The sequence below is a fragment of the Scyliorhinus torazame genome, chromosome 4, assembly GCF_047496885.1.
Source record: "Scyliorhinus torazame isolate Kashiwa2021f chromosome 4, sScyTor2.1, whole genome shotgun sequence".
Lineage (NCBI taxonomy): Eukaryota > Metazoa > Chordata > Chondrichthyes > Carcharhiniformes > Scyliorhinidae > Scyliorhinus > Scyliorhinus torazame.
The window spans coordinates 314,791,201-314,812,606 of NC_092710.1; the positions used below are offsets into that span (position 1 = coordinate 314,791,201).

At 49.8% G+C, this 21,406-nt stretch overlaps 1 protein-coding gene across 1 annotated transcript; it reads right to left on the minus strand.

Moving 5' to 3' along the window:
- Nucleotides 1–2,139: 2,139 nt before the first annotated feature.
- On the minus strand, nucleotides 2,140–21,249 carry nanp (N-acetylneuraminic acid phosphatase). The gene is made up of 2 exons (XM_072500114.1): nucleotides 21,031–21,249; nucleotides 2,140–3,391 (listed from the first exon to the last, which is right to left on the minus strand). Exons 1-2 carry the CDS (start codon nucleotides 21,130–21,132, stop codon nucleotides 2,741–2,743), a joined length of 753 nt encoding a protein of 250 aa, XP_072356215.1. The 5' UTR covers nucleotides 21,133–21,249; the 3' UTR covers nucleotides 2,140–2,740.
- Nucleotides 21,250–21,406: the final 157 nt, after the last annotated feature.

Below are 21,406 nucleotides of genomic sequence, written 5' to 3' on the forward strand. Positions count from 1 at the left end.
AAGGTTAGGAGAGGTAAATTGGGTTATGGGGATAGGGTGGAAGTGAGGGCTTAAGTGTGTCCGTGCAGACTCGATGGGCCGAATGGTTTCCTTCTGCACTGTATGTTCTAACTCCCCATCAAGCCTTCCCCAAAACCGACGAAGGGCTCCAACTATGTAAAGACACAGCAAACAGACTCTCACTTTAACAAATCGAACAAGGATTAATCAACCCCGTCCAGGAGTGTGCCCCATCTCAAATAGCTTTAAGCTGAAAAGTTCAAGGAAGAATCAGAAGCAACACAGCCCTCTCAAGGGGAACAGAGTCCCGTAGCGAGCGCGTTTAACAGGGTGTTTCCCAGTGCTTCGAACGCGGAGAAACACCACACTATTGAATACCTATTTGGGTAGATATGGGGCCTCAGCGGGAATGCCCCGATGAGGCCGCAGTTTTTTGCACTGAAGAGCTCTGCTCACCGGAGCTCTTGAGGGCAGGATATCAGTTTCCATTTTTAAATGGCATCCCGATCTCTTGACCTCTTCCCCCCCCCCCCCCGACTCGACCTCCGAACCCCCCCACCCCCAACTCACCTATTGGTTTCTAATTGTCAGCTGAGAATTAGAATTTGTACAAATGGATGGCTGTTAGAGGATGATTTATTAATCAAATATTGGTCATTACTTAAGATTGACTGGTGTCCATCAAAGTTAGTTCAGCGTCTACGTGAGCAGTCTCATGAAAATAGGTTTCTCACGCCACCGCTGGCCATAGAACTTGCTGTAACTAATTAGTTGATACATTCTTATTGCTAAATGCACTGAAATACAATAGTCAATTCATTATATGAAACATTCACTGAAACAATGTCTAAATTTCCAGTGAAGACACTAGAGTTCAATAGTTGATTCATTATCTTAAATAATGACTGTATTCTCACAGCCAAGACATTTTTAATAATTTCCTTCTTTAGCTATGCATTCAATTAGCACCTAAAACCATGAATAAATCAACAAATCAATAATCTATCACTTGCCCCCAGGGTTGAGATCATCACCCAAAACATAATTTACAATGGCAGTCATCATCCTGATGCCAAGGCGCGGGCCCACTCACCAGCAAAACCACCAGTGCAAGCTGGACTCCACCCCAGTTACCTCCGACTGCTTCAATCAAATAATGATTCTCTCTGATTCAACTCGGTTACTCGTCATCCAAACTGTGACCAGGCTCATCCAGGGACATATATCCCAATAAAGGATTAAAAGATGAGTAGAACCAGTGCTCGTGAAAACACAACCGTGCCTGTGCTCACATCACAAGACCCCCTTAATTTCAAGTTTAAAAAAAATAAACCTGTCAAATAAGAGAACTAAAATGCAGTGTAGGCTGATAATCCCATTTGATACCATACTTTATTATTTTTATTTCACCATTACTAGTTTATGCACCACCTCAGTTTCCCCTCCACACAATGTAAATGTCTTTGTTCTATATTTCATGACTTTTCTTGAACCTTATAATCCATCAGTCAATCATTAGGAAGCCTGAAGCCACTTGAAATAATTCTGTGTACTCCAGCCTTCATGGTTTCGGGGGATTTTTGTTTTAATTCACTCCACTTTACCCTATTGATCATTTGGTCCAGACAACAATTGCTGGCAGGTCATTCAATCATGGATATTACCATAGGATATCTCAATCCGAGAACTACTCAAGGAGTAGTTAGATTTAGCACTTTAACCGAACAGATAGCGGAGTGTGGCTACTCGGGAATTTTCATTGCAGTGTTAATGTAAGCCTACTTGTGACAATAGTAAAGATTACTATTATTGTGGCAAAGGGGATCAAAAGATATGGGGGGGGGGGAAAGAGAAGGAAGGTGGGATCAGGCTACTGAGTCGGATGATCAGCCATGATCATAATAAATAGCGGAGTAGACTCTAAGGGCCTAATGGCCTCCTCCTACTCCTATTTTCTATGTTTCCTGTGCCCAAGTACCCAGTCCAACCTCTAATTTGACTGACACCAACTTGAATCTGGTGACTCTTGGTCAGTAAAACTTGGGTACTAAAACACCATTTCACAGGCAGGGAAGATGATATTTCAGTTATCACAATATTGCAGCTTGAAGTCCTAAACACAAAATACCCATTTTAAAATAGAGATTAAAACAAATTTTAATAATCTTTTACAATCTTATCAAAACTCAGAGCACACCAAATAAAACACGAATGACTTCCATTCTGATCTGCTCTATTTGAACATTGGTTTTGGACTGCGTGTTGCATTTTCTCATAACTGCCACAAATTAACTGCTGCCCGATGATCATTTAAATGAATGCTTTGAAGAGCTAAAATAACTTGGCTTCCTCTTCCAGTTGATTTCTTCTGTTACACTGAATATGAGCTCTAATATCAGAAATAACGATAAAGTAGCTTCACACAATAATTAATGAAAGTGTGTTCAAAACATTTTTTAAAGCTGTCACTACTAATTTCCAAAGCAATTAAACACCTTCTACCATTAGGTTTTAAAACTTAACAGATAAGGATCCACTGTATTTTTAAATTGTGCTTCTAGAAAACAATAACATTATTTCTCATTTGTCATGGGTAACAGTGTGATGTTCTTGTAAACATTAGAGGATCAATATTTAAAATAGCAAATCTAAAGAGAACATCCTTAAACTTCTATTTCAAAACACTTTTCTCATTAAAATTGTGCAAAGTATACAAACAGGAGGAAATTACTATTTCCAGTTAAACTTTAGATTTAATATTTTTCAAAATATCCTTAATGTCTAGTACAGATTTCACAGTGTAGTCAGGTATTGCACTTTCCTCATCAGGCATTTCATTATTGTTGTTTATCCAGATAGTTGCACTGACGCCAGAATTCACCCCACCTTCAATATCTGTCTTTAGACTGTCACCAATCATCACACAGGCATCAGGCTTCACTCCCAAGAGCCTGAAACATTCCTGGAAAATAGAGCGAGCTGGTTTCTGCTCCTGGTATTCACCGCCTACGACTATCTGGTCAAAGTACTCCTGGCACTTGCAAACATCAATCTTTTCCCTTTGTATTGCAGAGTGTCCATTGGTTAATAAAAGCAACTTGTAGGACTGATGCAGCTCCCTCAACATGGCCTTCACCTCATCCGGGATGTAGATGTGTTCGAGTCTTGTCTTTTTCCATTTCAAATAACATTGAGTAGCCAAATCCTGGGCTGCTTTATGGTCGTTTGTTTCTTGTATAGCCAATTCCATAAATAATGTGCGCTCTTTATCAATATCTATCTTTGTAGAGGAATAAGGATGTCCCGCCTCTAACTTAGTTTTAAACTTCTCAATAACCAGGCCAGCAACAAACTCTCCATAACGATGTTGCAATATCAATAAATCCTTAACCTTTTGGGAGGAAGAAAATCAATATAAATTCAAACTTATAATTTTTCACATTGTAAATGATAACTTCTATTAATTTCTTCATCACTCCTTTTAAACAGAAACTGCAAGGCTACCATATACAAACCCACAAATTACTTTCATGAATCACATTCCTTAAAGTCTTATCCTTACCTCTACCACTGAAGGTGGGTTTCATCCCTGTTTGTTAGTCTGTTTACCTGTAAATAATATCTCCAAATCAACTGTCAGATTTAAAACAAATACTTCAACACGGGTAGAGTACAGCCCAAAGAGGAAGTGATGCATTTTTGACGAAGGTGTGAATCTGGTTGTTGGAATTTTTTTAAGGATCTATTAATATTGAGAGATGGGACAAATTGACTTTTTAAAAGGGTATTGTCGTTTGTTCTTTTTAGAATTTAGTTTAGTTGATTGTCTCAGTTGCTGTGGTGAAATTTGGCATAGCTGTCAAGGTGTGAGGAGGATTTTCTGAGCAGGTTGTTGGATGCAGATTGGCATGAAGGTTCCTCAGTGAGATGGAAGCTCTTAATATTAATATTTATTTTTTCAACTTCCTACTTACAGGGCAAAAGCCAGTAAGGGAAAAGTCCCAAGAAAGAGCTGCATAATTATAATAATAGTTAACACAACGTAACAGAGAGCTTTTTCACTTGCATATAGCATATTTCCAATTTTTGCATGAATCTGTGTAACTTATAAAACACAGCTATTTATCTGAAGAGAAGATTCCCCCTACTGTTGCTCAGCAATTAAAAGCATTCTAAGGATACTCCCTAACTGCAAGACAGCTTGTCACCAGCTGGGAATGCAGCAGCTTTGCACCCTATTCATTTAGCTTGCTTGCCATCAAATGTATAAGTGGTTTTAGCAGCTGTCTCAAGATGATGCCAACTTTGGCCCAATGTAAATGCCAGGACAGTACACTGTTTGAGGCAGGGTCAATCAGAACATATGGTTGTCAGCAGACCAAATAAAGAGTTCCACCTTTCTGTGAAAGGTATCAGAAACAAAGAATTCAGAACGCCAACCCCACCCTTCAAAGAAAATCAAATGTGCAACCAAACCTAATTGAATTTTTGAAGAGGTGACTAAAATAGCAATCAAGGGAATGTCTACAGATGTTAACTATATGGACTTCCAGAATGCATTTAATAAAGTCCTTCATGAGAGATGGTTAGTGAAAGTTGAAGCCCATGGAACTGAAGGAAAATTATTAAGCTAGTTAGAAAATGGTTGAGTGGTAGGAGACGAGTAGAGATAATGGGCAGGTAGATAATTGGCAGGATGTGACAATTGGTTTTATGTAAAGATTTGTGTTAGGGTCTTAACTATTCACCAAAATTATCAATGACATAGCTATCAAAGTGTGAATAGGGTTTTCAGAACAGGTTGTGGATACAGATTGGCCTGAAGCTTCCTCAAGTGAGATGGAAACTGTTATTATTATTATTTTTTTAAAAAATATATATTTTATTGAAATTTTTCATTCACAATATTTTCCCCTTACACATCAAACATAAAGAAAATTTAACAGTACAAGTAACATGATAACTACAATCTAATAAAGAGTAACTAACTAACATGGTAAACTAACCAAATAACATAAAATGAAACTTTCCCCTCCCCGCCCCCCCTCCCCCTCCCTGGGTTGCTGCTGCTGGTCATCTATCTTCCCTCTAACGTTCCGCTAGGTAGTTGAGGAACGGTTGCCACCGTCTGGTGAACCCTTGAGCCGATCCTCTCAGTGCAAACTTAATCTGCTCCAGTTTTATGAACCCCGCCATATCGTTTATCCAGGCCTCCAGCCCGGGGGGTTTCGCTTCCTTCCACGAGTAAAATCCTACGCCGGGCTACTAGGGACGCAAAGGCCACGACATCGGCCTCTTTCGCCTCCTGCACTCCCGGCTCATCCGCAACTCCAAATAAAGCAAACCCCCAGCCTGGTTTGACCCGGACCTTCACCACCTTCGAAATCACTCCCCTCCAATACCCCTCCAGTGCCAGGCACAACCAAAACATGTGTGTGGTTTGCCGGGCTTCCGCCACACCTCCCACACTTGTCCTCCGCTCCGAAGAACCTGCTCAACCTTGCTCCCATTATGTGTGCTCTATGTAGCACCTTAAATTGAATCAGGCTAAGCCTGGCACACGAGGAAGAGGAATTTACCCTGCTTAGGGCATCAGCCCACAGACCCTCCTCTATCTCCTCCCCAAGCTCTTCTCCCACTTTCCTTTCAGTTCGCCCACCAGCTCCTCCCCCTCTTCTCTCATCTCTCGGTATATCTCTGACACCTTGCCTTCCCCGACCCACACCCCCGAGAGCATTCTATCCTGGATCCCCTGTGTTGGGAGCAATGGAAATTCCCTCACCTGTTGTCTTGTGAACGCCCTCACCTGCATATACCTAAAGAAATTTCCCCGGGACAGCTTATACTTTTCCTCCAACGCTCCCAAGCTCGCAAACATCCCGTCTATAAATAAATCTTCCCACCCTCCTAATTCCCAACTGGTGCCAGCTCTGGAATCCTCCATCCATCCTCCCTGGGGCAAACCTATGGTTGTTCCTAATTGGGGACCCCACCAGGCCTCCCAGCACACCTCTCTGTCACCTCCATTGCCCCCAAATATTTAATGTTGCCGCCACCACTGGGTTTGTGGTAAATTTTTTTGGTGAGAAAGGTAGTGGCGCCGTCACCAGCGCCTCTAGACTCGTCCCTTTACAGGACATTCTCTCTAATCTTTTCCACGCCGCTCCCTCTCCCTCTATCATCCATTTACGGATCATCGCCACATTGGCGGCCCATTAGTAGTCGCCCAAATTCGGCAGCGCCAGTCCCCCTCTGTCTCTCTACTACGTTGTAAGAACCCCCTCCTTACCCTCGGAACTTTCCCTGCCCACACGAAGCTCGTGATGCTCCTGTCTATTTTTTTAAAGAAGGCCTTAGTGATCAGTATAGGGAGACATTGGAATACAAATAGGAACCTCGGGAGGACCATCATCTTAATTGCCTGCACTCTGCCCGCCAGTGACAGCGGCTGCATGTCCCACCTCTTGAAGTCCTCTTCCATTTGTACCACCAGTCGTGTCAGATTAAGTCTGTGCAAGGTTCCCCAGCTCCTGGCTATCTGAATCCCCAGGTATCAAAAGTTTCTTTCCACTTTCCTTAAAGGCAGGCCATCTATCCCTCTACTCTGGTCCCCAGGGTGTATCACGAAAAGTTCACTCTTTCCCATGTTAAGCCTATGTCCCGAGAAATCTCCGAACTCCCTCAATATCTGCATGACCTCTGTCATCCCCCCCACTGGGTCCGTCACATACAACAGTAGGTCATCCGCGTAGAGTGACACTCGGTGTTCTTCTCCCACTCTAATCACCCCTCTCCATTTTCTGGAGTCTCTCAGCGCCATGGCCAGCGGTTCAATTGCCAACGCGAACAGTAATGGAGATAGCGGGCATCCCTGTCTTGTTCCCCTGTATAGTCGGAAATACTCCGATCTGTTCCGACCCGTGACCACACTTGCCATTGGGGGCCCCATAGAGGAGTTTGACCCAGCTAACAAACCCGTCCCCGAACCTCCTCAGCACCTCCCACAGATACCCCCACTCCACCCTATCAAATGCCTTCTCTGCATCCATTGCCGCCACTATCTCTGCCTCCCCCTCTGCTGGGGGCATCATTATCACCCCTAATAGCCGTCGTACGTTGACATTTAGTTGTCTCCCCTTTACAAATCCTGTCTGGTCTTCGTGCACCACCCCCGGGACACAGTCCTCTATCCTCGATGCCAGCACCTTTGCTAGCAATTTGGCGTCCACATTTAGTAGTGAAATAGGCCTATAGGACCCGCACTGCAGCGGATCTTTATCCCGCTTCAAAATTAGCGATATCGTCGCCTCCGACATTGTCGGGAGTAGAGTCCCCCCTTCCCTGGCCTCGTTAAAAGTCCTCACCAACAACGGGGCCAGCAAGTCCACATATTTTCTATAAAATTCCATCGGGAACCCATCTGTTCCCCAGCCCCTTGGTAACCTCGTCCACCCCAATTGGTGCCCCCAGGCCTTCCACCTCCTGCTCCTCCACCCTCGGGAACCTTAATTGGTCCAAAAACTGCCGCATCTCCTCTTTTCCCTCCGGGGTTTGGGACCTATAAAGTCTTTCGTAAAAGGTCTTAAACACCTGGTTTATCTTCCCTGCTCTCTGCACCGTAGCTCCCTTTTCGTCTCTAATTCCCCCCATCTCCCTCGCCGCTGTCCTCTTTCGCAGCTGATGGGCCAACAGGCGACTAGCCTATTCCACATATTCATAGAACATAGAATACAGCGCAGTACAGGCTCTTCGGCCCACGATGTTGCACCGAAACAAAAGCCATCTAACCTACACTATGCCATTATCATCCATATGTTTATCCAATAAACTTTTAAATGCCCTCAATGTTGGCGAGTTCACTACTGTAGCAGGTAGGGCATTCCACGGCCTCACTACTCTTTGCGTAAAGAACCTACCTCTGACCTCTGTCCTATATCTATTACCCCTCAGTTTAAAGTTATGTCCCCTCGTGCCAGCCATTTCCATCCGCGGGAGAAGGCTCTCACTGTCCACCCTATCCAACCCTCTGATCATTTTGTATGCCTCTATTAAGTCTCCTCTTAACCTTCTTCTCTCCAACGAAAACAACCTCAAGTCCATCAGCCTTTCCTCATAAGATTTTCCCTCCATACCAGGCAACATCCTGGTAAATCTCCTCTGCACCCGCTCGAAAGCCTCCACGTCCTTCCTATAATGCGGTGACCAGAACTGTACGCAATACTCCAAATGCGGCCGTACCAGAGTTCTGTACAGCTGCAACATGACCTCCCAACTCCGGAACTCAATCCCTCTACCAATAAAGGCCAACACTCCATAGGCCTTCTTCACAACCCTATCAACCTGGGTGGCAACTTTCAGGGATCTATGTACATGGACACCTAGATCCCTCTGCTCATCCACACTTTCAAGAACTTTACCATTAGCCAAATATTCCGCATTCCTGTTATTCCTTCCAAAGTGAATCACCTCACACTGCTCTACATTAAACTCCATTTGCCACCCCTCAGCCCAGCTCTGCAGCTTATCTATATCCCTCTGTAACCTGCTACATCCTTCCACACTATCGACAACACCACCGACTTTAGTATCGTCTGCAAATTTACTCACCCACCCTTCTGCACCTTCCTCTAGGTCATTGATAAAAATGACAAACAGCAACGGCCCCAGAACAGATCCTTGTGGTACTCCACTTGTGACTGTACTCCATTCTGAACATTTCCCATCAACCACGACCCTCTGTCTTCTTTCAGCTAGCCAATTTCTGATCCACATCTCTAAATCACCCTCAATCCTCAGCCTCCGTATTTTTTGCAATAGCCTACCGTGGGGAACCTTATCAAACGCTTTGCTGAAATCCATATACACCACATCAACTGCTCTACCCTCGTCTACCTGTTCAGTCACCTTCTCAAAGAACTCAATAAGGTTTGTGAGGCATGACCTACCCTTCACAAAGCCATGCTGACTATCCCTGATCATATTATTCCTATCGAGATGATTATAAATCTTGTCTCTTATAATCCCCTCCAAGACTTTACCCACTACAGACGTGAGGCTCACCGGTCTATAGTTGCCGGGGTTGTCTCTGCTCCCCTTTTTGAACAAAGGGACCACATTTGCTGTCCTCCAGTCCTCTGGCACTATTCCTGTAGCCAATGATGACATAAAAATCAAAGTCAAAGGTCCAGCAATCGCTTCCCTGGCCTCCCAGAGAATCCTAGGATAAATCCCATCAGGTCCCGGGGACGTATCTATTTTAAGCCTGTCCAGAATTGCCAACATCTCTTCCCTACGTACCTCAATGCCATCAATTCTATTAGCCTGGGGCTCAGCATTCTCCTCCACAACATTATCTTTTTCCTGAGTGAATACTGACGAAAAATATTCATTTAGTATCTCGCCTATCTCTTCAGACTCCACACACAATTTCCCATCCCTGTCCTTGACTGGTCCTACTCTTTCCCTAGTCATTCGCTTATTCCTGACATACCTATAGAAAGCTTTTGGGGTTTCCTTGATCCTTCCTGCCAAATACTTCTCATGTCCCCTCCTTGCTCGTCTTAGCTCTCTCTTTAGATCCTTCCTCGCTACCTTGTAACTATCCATCGCCCCAACTGAAACTTCACACCTCATCTTCACATAGGCCTCCTTCTTCCTCTTAACAAGAGATTCCACTTCCTTGGTAAATCACGGTTCCCTCGCTCGACGCCTTCCTCCCTGCCTGACCGGTACATACTTATCAAGAACACGCAGTAGCTGATCCTTGAACAAGTCCCACTTATCCAGTGTGCCCAACACTTGCAGCCTACCTCTCCACCTTATCCCCCCCCAAGTCACGTCTAATGGCATCATAATTGCCCTTCCCCCAGCTATAACTCTTGCCCTGCGGTGTATACTTATCCCTTTCCATCATTAACGTAAACGTCACCGAATTGTGGTCACTGTCCCCAAAGTGCTCTCCTACCTCCAAATCCAACACCTGGCCTGGTTCATTACCCAAAACCAAATCCAACGTGGCCTCGCCTCTTGTTGGCCTGTCAACATATTGTTTCAGGAAACCCTCCTGCACACAATGTACAAAAAACGACCCATCTATTGTACTCGAACTATATCTTTTCCAGTCAATATTTGGAAAGTTAAAGTCTCCCATAATAACTACCCTGTTACTTTCGCTCTTATCCAGAATCATCTTCGCCATCCTTTCCTCTACATCCCTAGAACTATTAGGAGGCCTATAAAAAACTCCCAACAGGGTGACCTCTCCTTTCCTGTTTCTAACTTCAGCCCATACTACCTCGGAAGAAGAGTCCCCATCTAGCATCCTCTCCGCCACCGTAATACTGCTCTTGACTAGCAGCGCCACACCTCCCCCTCTTTTGCCTCCTTCTCTGAGCTTACTAAAACACCTAAACCCCGGAACCTGCAACATCCATTCCTGTCCCTGCTCTATCCATGTCTCCGCAATGGCCACAACATCGAAGTCCCAGGTACCAACCCATGCTGCCAGTTCCCCTACCTTGTTTCGTATACTCCTGGCATTGAAGTAGACACACTTCAAACCACCTACCTAAACACTGGCCCCTCCTGCGACGTCAAATCTGTGCTCCTGACCTCTATACTCTCATTCTCCCTTACCCTAAAACTACAATCCAGGTTCCCATGCCCCTGCTGCATTAGTTTAAACCCCCCCCAAAGAGCACTAACAAATCTCCCCCCCAGGATATTTGTGCCTCTCAGGTTCAGATGTAGACCATCCTGTCTGTAGAGGTCCCACCTTCCCCAGAAAGAGCCCCAGTTATCCAGAAATCTGAATCCCTCCCGCCTGCACCATCCCTGTAGCCACGTGTTTAAATGCTCTCTCTCCCTATTCCTCATCTCACTATCACGTGGCACGGGCAACAACCCAGAGATAACAACTCTGTTTGTTCTAGTTCTGAGCTTCCATCCTAGCTCCCTGAAAGCCTGCCTGACATCCTTGTCCCCTTTCCTACCTATGTCGTTAGTGCCAATGTGGACCACAACTTGGGGCTGCTCCCCCTCCCCCCGAAGGACCCGGAAAACACGATCCGAGACATCACGTACCCTTGCACCTGGGAGGCAACATACCAAACGTGAGTCTCTCACGCTCCCACAAAATCTCCTATCTGTGCCCCTGACTATAGAGTCCCCAATTACTAATGCTCTGCTCCTCACCCCCCTTCCCTTCTGAGCAACGGGGACAGACTCCGTGCCAGAGGCCCGTACCCCATGGCTTACCCCTGGTAAGTCCCCCCCCCCCACAAGTATCCAAAGCGGTATACTTGTTTCTCAGGGGAACGACCGCAGGGGATCCCTGCACTGACTGCTTTTTCCCAGTCCCTCTTACAGTTACCCACCTATCTCCAATCTTTGGTGTAACTCATTCCCTGAAGCTGCTATCTATGACCCCATCTGCCTCCCGAATGATCCGAAGTTCTGCCAACTCCAGCTCCAGTTCCCTAACTCGGTCTTGGAGGAGCTGGAGATGGCTGCATTTCCTGCAGGCAAAATCAGCAGGGTCACTAACGACATCCCTCACCTCAAACATCCTGCAGGAGGAACATTGCACTCCCTTCCCTGCCATTCCTCTAACTTTCTACCAAGATCTGGCTAACAACTAAATTAAATTTTTTATAAAAAATAATAATAACATAATAAAATATGGTACTTACCTCAGACCAATGGGTTTTATTATTAGGTTAGAGGAGGAGGGCGGGTGGGAGACACTACACGTGTAGTAGTGTAGTATTCATATCTCATCCCCTGTGCCTTCCTCCACAGCACCTCCACCTTCCTGGTGGTCAGAAGGTCGAACTCCCTCTGGAGTCGTCGTCTCTCCCTGTACAGTCCCTCCTCCGGGGTCTCCGCATATTCTTTGTCCACCCTTAAGATCTCCCCCAGTAATCTTTCCCTTTCCTTGGCCTCTGTTTTCCCTTTGTGGGCCCTGATGGAGATCAGCTCTCCTCTGACCACCGCCTTTAGTGCTTCCCATACCACTCCCACTCGGACCTCCCCGTCGTCATTGGCCTCCAGGTATCTCTCGATACACCCCCGCACCCTTCCACAGACTCCCTCATCCGCCAACAATCCCACATCTAATCGCCAGAGTGCACGCTGCTCCTTCTCTCCTAGTTCCAGGTCCACCCAATGTGGGGCATGATCCGAGATAGCTATGGCTGAATACTCAGTTTCTTCCACCCTCGAGATCAACGACCTTCCAAAACAAAAAAAAATCTATCCGGAATACACCTTGTGAACATGGGAGAAGAAGGAGAACTCCTTGGCCTTCGGTCTAACAAATCGCCATGGATCCACTCCCCCCCATTTGGTCCATAAACCCCTTAAGCGCCTTGGCCGCTGCCGGCCTTCTTCCGGTCTTAGATCTGGATCTATCTAACCCTGGGTCCAGCATGGTGTTGAAGTCTCCCCCCATTATCAAGTTTCCTACCTCCAGGTCCGGTATACGTCCCAGCATCCGCTTCATGAATCCCGCATCATCCCAATTCGGGGCATATACGTTAACCAACACGATCTCCATTCCCTCCAGCCTGCCACTCACCATCACATATCTGCCTCCACTATCTGCTACAATGCTCCTAGCTTCGAATGATACCCGTTTCCCCACCAGTATGGCCACCCCTCTATTCTTTGCATCCAGCCCTGAATGGAACACCTGTCCCACCCATTCTTTCCTTAACCTAACTTGGTCCGCCACCTTCAGGTGCGTCGCCTGGAGCATAGCCACGTCTGCCCTCAGTCCTTTCAAGTGCGCGAACACTCGGGCCCTTTTAATCGGTCCATTTAGGCCGCTCACGTTCCACGTGATCAGCCGCACTGGGGGGCTACCTGCCCCCTTCCCGTGTCGACTAGCCATCGCCCTCTCTAGGCCAGTCCCACGTCCCGATTCCGCGCTCCCACTCGTTCCCCAGGTGGCGCATTCCAGCCCCGACCACCCTTTCTTTAGCCAGTTCCTCTTTGATTTCTGCAGCAGCAACCCAGTTATCCTCCCCCGCCCCCCCCACTAGATCCCCATCTAGCGTGATTGCTCCCCCCATATTACTTCCGAAAGTCAGCTGACTTCAACTGACCCCGGCTTCTCCCGCTCACTCCTTGACCCCCCCGTGTGGGGAACTCCCATCTACCTTGCGCCTATCTTCCCGCCATCACCTTTCTGGCGCGGGAACAAGGACAGTAGGCTCCATATTCTCTGTAGCTGTCCCGCCCCTTGTGGCGCAGCTCCCTCTCCCGCCCCACTCCCATTCCTCATCCTCCGCCTATGTCTCTTCTTTCCCCCCACCGGCACCCACATTTCTTAGTGTTCCCTCCCTTCCCAATTTACATCTCTATATACATCGACAGTGACATTTCCCTCTAATATCAGTCCCTCAGTTCCGATCCAGTTTCTCGTCTTTAATAAAGGTCCATGCTTCTTCCGCCGTTTCGAAGTAGTGATGTCTCTCCTGGTACGTGACCCACAGTCGCGCAGGCTGCAGCATCCCGAACTTCACCTTCTTCTTCTGTAGCACCTCCTTGGCTCGATTAAAACTCGCCCTCCTTCTCGCCACCTCTGCACTCCAATCCCGGTACACCCGTACCACCGCATTCTCCCAACTACTACTCCGTACCTTTTTGGCCCATCTCAGAACCACTTCTCTATCATTAAAGCGGTGAAATCGCACGATTGTCGCCCTAGGTGGTTCTCCCGCCTTTGGTCTCCTCGCAGGGACCCGATGAGCCCCCTCCACTTCTAAGGGGCCCGAAGGGGCCTCAGCTCCCATTAGCGAGCTTAGCATCGTGCTCATGTAAGCCCCGCAGTCCGCTCCTTCCACTCCCTCAGGGAGACCCAGGATCCAAAGGTTCTTCCTTCGTGCTCTGTTTTCTAGGGCCTCAATCCTTTCAATGCACTTTTTGTGGAGCGCCTCGTGCGTCTGTGTTTTGACCGCCAGGCCCAGGATCTCGTCTTCATTATCCGTCACCTTCTGCTCCACCACGCGGAGCTCTGTCTCCTGGGTCCTTTGTGCCTCCTTAAGCCCCTCAATTGCCTGTAGCATCGGGGTCAGCACCTCCTTCTTAAGTAGCTCCACACACCGTCTTAAGAATTTGTCTTGATCGGGCCCCCATGTCGCCTGGGCTTTCTCCGCCGCCATCTTGCTTCTTTTTTCCTCCTGTCCCTATCGTCGAGGATTCTTCGCGATGTAGCCGCCGCCGCCGATATTTTTCTCTTTCGTTGGGGGGGGGGGGACTCCCTGTTAACTCACCCCACACCGGGTTTCGTCCTGAAAAAAATTCCCATTTGGGGCTCTTAAAAGAGCCCGAAGGTCCGTTTGAGCTGGAGCCGCCGAAACATGCGGCTTAGCTGGGCAAAGTCCGGAAGCCGTTATTATTAAGATTTATTTTTTCAACTTTCTACCTACAGGGCAACAGCCAGGCAGGGAAAAGTCCCAAGGAAGAGCTGCATAATTGTAATAATATGAATTGATTACAACCCGTTCCACAAACATTCAAACACTCCACCACCGACAAACAGAGTAGCCGTATGCACCATCTACAAGGTGCACTGCAGTAACCTTCATGACGGTTTCTGAGACAGCACCTTCCAAACTCACCACCACTACCATCGAGAAGGACAGGAGCAGCAGATACCTGGGAACCCCACTACCTTGAGGTTTCCCTCCAAGTCACTCACTGCCCTTACCTGGAAATATATTGTTGTTCCTTCACTGTCGCTGGGGTAACATCCTGGAACTCCCTCCCTAACAGCACAGTGGGTGTGCCTACACCTCAAGGACTGCAGCAGTTGACTTCTGGTTGCGGCTATGCGGAGCTAAGCCGCACATTCGCGGCTCCCGCTAAAACAGACTTTTGGGCTCTCCAGAGGAGCCCCAACGGCAATTTTTTCGACGACCCAGTGTGGGAAGGTGAGCAAGGTCCCCCCTCCATAGTATATGGATTGGACCAGGAGTGGAGTGGTCAAAAAAGCATTTTTGGAGCAGAGAAAAGTGCGAGGGAGAAAAAACAAGATGGCGGAGGGCAGAGATCAAGCGGCATGGGTGCAGGAGCAGCAGGAGTTTCTCAGGCGCTGCTTTGAGGAGCAGAAGAAAGAGGTGCTGGCGCCAATGCTGACAGCGATCGAGGGGTTAGTGCAGACCCAAGGGGCAGCGATCCAGGAGGTGCGGGAAAAAGCCTCGGAGAACGAGGATGAGATCTTGGGCCTGGCGGTGAAGATGGAGGCACAAGAGGTGGGCGGAAAGATTCGAGGACCTGGAGAACAGGTCGAGGAGGAAGAATCTTCGGATTCTGAGTCTCCCTGAAGGAGTGGAGGGGGCTAATGCCAGGCCATATGTGAGCATGATGCTCAACTCGCTGATGGGGGCGGGGGCCTCTCCGAGTCCCCTGGAGCTAGATGGGGCTCATCGGGTCCTGGCGAGGAGACCCAAGGCCAATGAGCCGCCAAGGGCGGTAGTGGTGAGGTTTCACCGTTTCGTGGATAGTGTGTCTTGAGATGGGCCAAGAAAGAGCAGAGCAGCAGCTGGGAGAATACGGAGATCTGAATCTATCAGGACTGGAGTGCGGAGGTGGCAAAGAAGAGAGCTGGTGGTGCTCCATCGGAAGGGGGTGAGGTTCGGAATGCTGCAGCCAGCGCGATTGTGGGTCACATTTAAGGAGCGACACCACTACTTTGAGATGCCTGAGGAGGCTTGGACCTTTATACAAACTGTAAAGTTGGACTCAAACTGAGGGTTTGTGGTTGTGGGTGGGATGTCGGTTGTATACAGGGTTTTAACTATGCGTAGGGAATGTTCCACGGGTTGGGTGATAGATGGGGATGGGGGAAGAGATCTGATGGGGAGATTGTGAGAGAGTGTGGGCGCCGGTGCTGGAGGGAGGGGAGGCCTGGGGATGGGGGAATTGGGATAAGGCCGCAACAGGAGCGACGCCAGGGGGCGGGGCCGGCTCAGCAAAGCGCAGGCTTTTTCCCGCGCTAGAGAAGGACGGAGGGAGGGGGGCGGGGGAGTGGAGGAGCGCACACTGATTGAGGGGGAGGGGGGATTCCCACACGGGGGGGTCAATGGGACGGCGGGGGAGGCCAGGGTCAGCAGGAGTCAGCTAACTTACGGGAGTGTTATGGGGGAGCAAAAAAGCTAGATACGGATCTAGCGGGGGGAGGGGGGGGGGGGGAGAGAAAATAGGGTTGCTGCTGCATTGGCCGATGGGGAACTGGAAACAGAAGAGGTGGTCGGGACGGGAGTCCCCCGTCTGGGGGACTGGAGAGTGCGGGAGGCGCGGGCACGGGACTGGCCTAGAAAAGGAGATGGCTAGTCGGCAGGGGGATGGGTGTGGGAAGCTCTCCAATCCGGCTGATATCTTGGAATGTGAGGGGCCTGAATGGGCCGGTTAAGAGGGCCCGAGTGTTCGCGCACTTAAAGAGACTGAAGGCAGACGTGGTCATGCTTCAGGAGACACATTTGAAGGTGGCAGACCAGGTCAGGTTAAGAAAGGGATGGGTAGGACAGGTATTCCATTCGGGGCTGGATGCAAAGAACAGAGGGGTGGCAATAATGGTGGGGAAGCGGGTGTCGTTTGAGACCAAGAAGATTGTAGTGGACAATAGAGGTCGATACGTGATGGTGAGCGGTAAGTTGCAGGGGGCGTGGGTGGTATTGGTAAACGGATACGCCCCGAACTGGGATGATGCTGGATTTATGAAGCGTATGTTGGGGCGGATTCCGGATCTGGAGGCAGGAAGCTTGATAATGCGGGGGGGGGGGGGGGGGGGGGGGGATTTCAACACGGTGTTGGACCCAGCATTAGATCGCTCCAGGTCCAAGACGGGGAAAAGGCCGGCTGCGGCCAAGGTGCTTAGGGGGTTCATGGACCAGATGGGGGGAGTAGATCCGTGGAGATTTGCTAGGCCGTTGGCCAGGGAGTTTCTTTTTTTTCTCACCTACTCCCGGATAGATTTTTTTGTTTTGAGTAGGGCGCTGATCCCGAAAGTGGAGGGAACGGAGTACTCGGCCATAGCCATCTCAGACCACACCCCGAACTGGGTGGAGCTGGAGTTAGGAGAGGAGAGGGACCAACGCCCGCTGTGGCGCCTGCATGTGGGATTACTGGCGGATGAGGTGGTGTGCGGGAGTGCATTGAAAGGTATTTGGAGGCCAACGACAATGGGGAGGTGCAGGTGGGGGTAGTATGGGAGGCGCTGAAGGCGGTGGTCAGGGGAGAGTTAATCTCCATCAGGGCTCACAGGGAGAAGAGAGAGGGCAGGGGAGAGGTTAGTGGGGGAGATCCTAACGGTGGACAGGAGATATGCGGAGGGACTACTTAGGGAGCGGCGAAGTCTCCAGACGGAATTCGACCTGTTGACCACAGGGAAAGCAGAGGCACAGTGGAGGAAAGCACAGGGGGCGACATACGAGTATGGGGAGAAGGCGAGCCGGATGCTGGCACATCAGCTCCGTAAGAGGATGGCAGAGAGGGAGATAGGTGGAGTCAAAGATAGCAAGGGAACTACGGTGCGGAGCGCGGTGAAAGTAAATGAGGCATTTAAGGACTTTTATGAGGATCTGTACAGATCTCAGCCCCCAGCGGGGGAAGAGGTGATGCGAGGATTTCTAGATCAACTGAGAATCCCAAGAGTGGAGGAGCAGGTGGTGGCTGGTTTGGGGGCGCCAATTGGGTTGGAGGAGCTGGTTAAAGGACTGGGGAGCATGCAGACGGGGAAGGCCCCGGGGCCAGATGGGTTCCCGGTTGAGTTTTACAGGAAGTATGCGGACCTGTTAGCCCCGTTGCTAGTGAGGACTTTCAATGAGGCAAGAGAGGGGGGGGGCCTGCCCCCGACAATGTCCGGGGCGCTGATTTCTCTGATCCTGAAGTGGCACAAGGACTCACTGCAATGTGGGTCGTAGAGGCCGATTTCGCTCCTCAATGTGGATGCTAAAGTTGCTGCCAAAAGTGCTGGCTACGAGAATTGAGGATTGTGTCCCGGGGGTGATTCATGAGGACCAGACGGGATTTGTAAAGGGCAGGCAGCTAAATACCAATGTGCGGAGGCTCCTAAACGTGATTATAATGCCATCGGTGGAGGGAGAGGCGGAGATAGTGGCAGCTATGGACGTGGAGAAGGCCTTTGACCGGGTGGAGTGGGAGTATCTCTGGGAAGTGTTGCAGAGGTTTGGGTTTGGGGAGGGGTTTATCAGTTGGGTTAAGCTCCTTTATAGAGCCCCGGTGGCGAGTGTGGCTACGAATCGGCGGAGGTTGGAGTATTTGCGGCTGTATCGAGGGACGAGGCAGGGGTGCCCCCTGTTGTTTGCATTAGCAATTGAGCCTTTGGCCATGGCATTAAGGGAGTCCAGGAAATGGAGAGGGTGGTTCGAGGGGGAGAGGAGCATCGGGTATCGCTGTATGTGGACGACGTGTTGCTGTATGCGGCAGATCCAGTGGAGGGGATGGTGGAGGTCATGCAGATCCTAAGGGAGTTTGGGGACTTCTCGGGCTATAAGCTCAATGTAGGGAAAAGTGAGCTCTTTGTGGTGCATCCAGGGGACCAGGGAAGAGGGATAGACGACCTACCGTTGAGGAGGGCGGAAAGGAGCTTTCGGTACTTGGGGATCCCAATGACAGTACTAGGAGCTGTGGGGCCCTGCACACACTTAATTTGACTTGGCTGGTGGAGCAGATGGAGGAGGACTTTAAAAGATGGGATGTGTTGCCACTCTCGCTAGTGGGCAGGGTACAGTCGATTAAAATGATGGTCCTCCCGAGGTTTCTTTTTGTGTTCCAGTGCCTTCCTATTATGATTACCAAGGCCTTTTTTAAGCGGGTAGGTAGAAGCATCATGGGTTTTGTGTGGGCAAACAAGACCCCGAGGGTAAGGAGGGGGTTTCTGGAGCGTAGTAGGGACAGGGGAGGGCTGGCGTTGCCGAATCTGGGTGGCTATTATTGGGCAGCCAACGTGGCGATGATCCCTAAGTGGGTAATAGAGGGGGCGGCATGGAAGAGGCTGGAGATGGCGTCCTGCAAAGGAACGAGCCTGAGGGCGCTGGTGACGGCACCACTGCTGCTCTCGCCGACAAGGTACACCACGAGTCCGGTGGTGGTGGTAAAGATCTGGGGGCAGTGGAGACGACATAGGGGTGAGATGGGAGCCTCGATGTGGTCCCCGATCCGGGAGAACCATCGGTTCATCCCAGGAAGGATGGACGGGGGGGTTTCGGAGCTGGCATCGGGCAGGGATCAGAAGGATGGGGGACCTGTTTATAGACGGGACGTTTGCGAGCCTAGGGGCGCTGGAGGAGAAGTTTGGGTTACCCCCGGGAAATGCGTTCAGGTATATGCAAGTGAGGGCGTTTGTGAGGCGGCAGGTGAGGGGATTCCTGTTGCTCCCGGCACAGGGGATTCAGGACAGGGTGATTTCGAGTGTATGGGTCGGAGAAGGCAAGGTTTCGGCGATACATCAGGAGATGAAAGAAGAGGAGGCTTCGGTAGAGGAGCTGAAGGGCAAGTGGGAGGAGGAGTTGGGGGGGGGGGGGGGGAGAAGATTGAAGAGGGTCTGTGGGCTGATGCCCTGAGTAGGGTTAATTCCTCTTCCTCATGTGCCAGGCTCAGCCTGATACAGTTTAAGGTTATTCACAGAGTGCATATGACAGGGGTGAGGCTGAGTAGGGAAGCCCGGCGAATCACGGCCACATGTTCTGGTCGTGCCAGGCACTGGATGGGTTCTGGAGGGGGTTCACGAAGACTATGTCCAAGGTGGTGAAAGTCCAGGTCAAGCCAAGTTGGGGGCTGGCATTATTTGGGGGTGGCGGACGAGCCGGGAGTGCAGGAGGCGAAAGAGGCTGGTATTCTGGCCTTTACGTCCCTGGTAGCCCGGCGGAGGATCTTGCTCATGTGGAAGGACGTGAAGCCCCCCAGTGTGGAAGCCTGGATAAATGACATAGCAGGGTTCATTAAGCTGGAGAGCATAAAGTTTGCCTTGAGCGGGTCTGCGCAGGGGTTCTTCAGGCGGTGGCAACCGTTCCTAGACTATCTTGCGGAGCGTTAGAATGAGGTCGGTCAGCAGCAGCAGCATGTTTATGTTCTGTTCTGTTCTTTTTTCTTTTCTGTTACGGGGGGGGGGGGGGGTTTAATTGGTTGAAAATTTTTGTTGGAAAAACTTTTTTTTAAAAAGGACTGCAGCAGTTCAAGAAGGTAGCTCACCACCACCTTCTGAAGGGCAATCAGGGATGGGCAATAAATGCTGGCCAAGCCAATGACGTCCACATCACGTAAATGAAAAAAATATATATTCTTGAATGGGATGTGGCCATCACTGGATTGGCCAACATTTTTATAGCCTTAGATGTGGTGCGATGCTGCTTTCTCGAAGGGCTGCAGTCCGTGTGGTGTAGGTTCACCAAGAGTGCTGTTTAATTGCTATCACAGGGAGCTGATGAGGTTGATAATATTGGGGACGCTTGATAAGAGATAAGAGGGTTATACTGACAGATTTAGCTGGTGGGAGTGGGAACATGGAGTCATTGACGTTTACAGCATGGAAACAGGCCCATCAGCCCAGCTTGTCCATGCCGCCCAGTTGCTATCACTAAGCTAGTCCCACTTGCCCACATTTAATCCACATCCCTCTATACCCACCCTGCCCATGTAACTGTATAACTGCTTTTTAAAGTAAGAAGTCTTACAACACCAGGTTAAAGTCTAACAGGTTTGTTTCAAACACTAGCTTTCGGAGCACTGCTCCTACCTCAGGTGAACCTGGTGTTGTAAGACTTCTTACTGTGCTCACCCCAGTCCAACGCCGGCATCTCCACATCATGCTTTTTAAAGGACAACATTGAAGCCGCCTCCACCACTGCCTCAGGTTGAGCCCAATGTCCTGTTTCCAAACAGTCGCAGTGGATGTACTGCCTCCAGAGAATGAGCGAGACTGCAGGCTGATCCATCTCTCTCCCCCTGATGTCTGACGGGTTATTTTGAACGAGGAAGTTGGTGGCGGTACCCGCTTCCCCTTACCTGTCGCTCAGCTTTTCTGTCGGCCCCGGCCGTGTCAATCAGCGTGTTGTCCAAGTCGAACAGCAACGCGCGCAGCCCGGCGCCGGTTTCCGCAGCCGCCATCGCGCCGGCCAGCAAGCGTCCCGCAACCGTCAACAGAGGAGGCTGTTGATGAGCCTTCCAGGGGGCTCGGCGGGGGAGGGAAAGAGGGAGTGCGCCCGCCTGCCGTTGGCAACGCGCGGGGGGGGGGGGGGGGGGGGAGCGCGCGCGCCACACGACGGCCGTTGGCTCGCGTCAATGGAGCGCGCGCGTCGCACGGCCGTTGGCTGGGCGGGGGTGGGGGCGCATGCGCGCGTGGCAGGTTGTTCGCGCGCGCGTGGCAGGTTGTTCGCGCGCG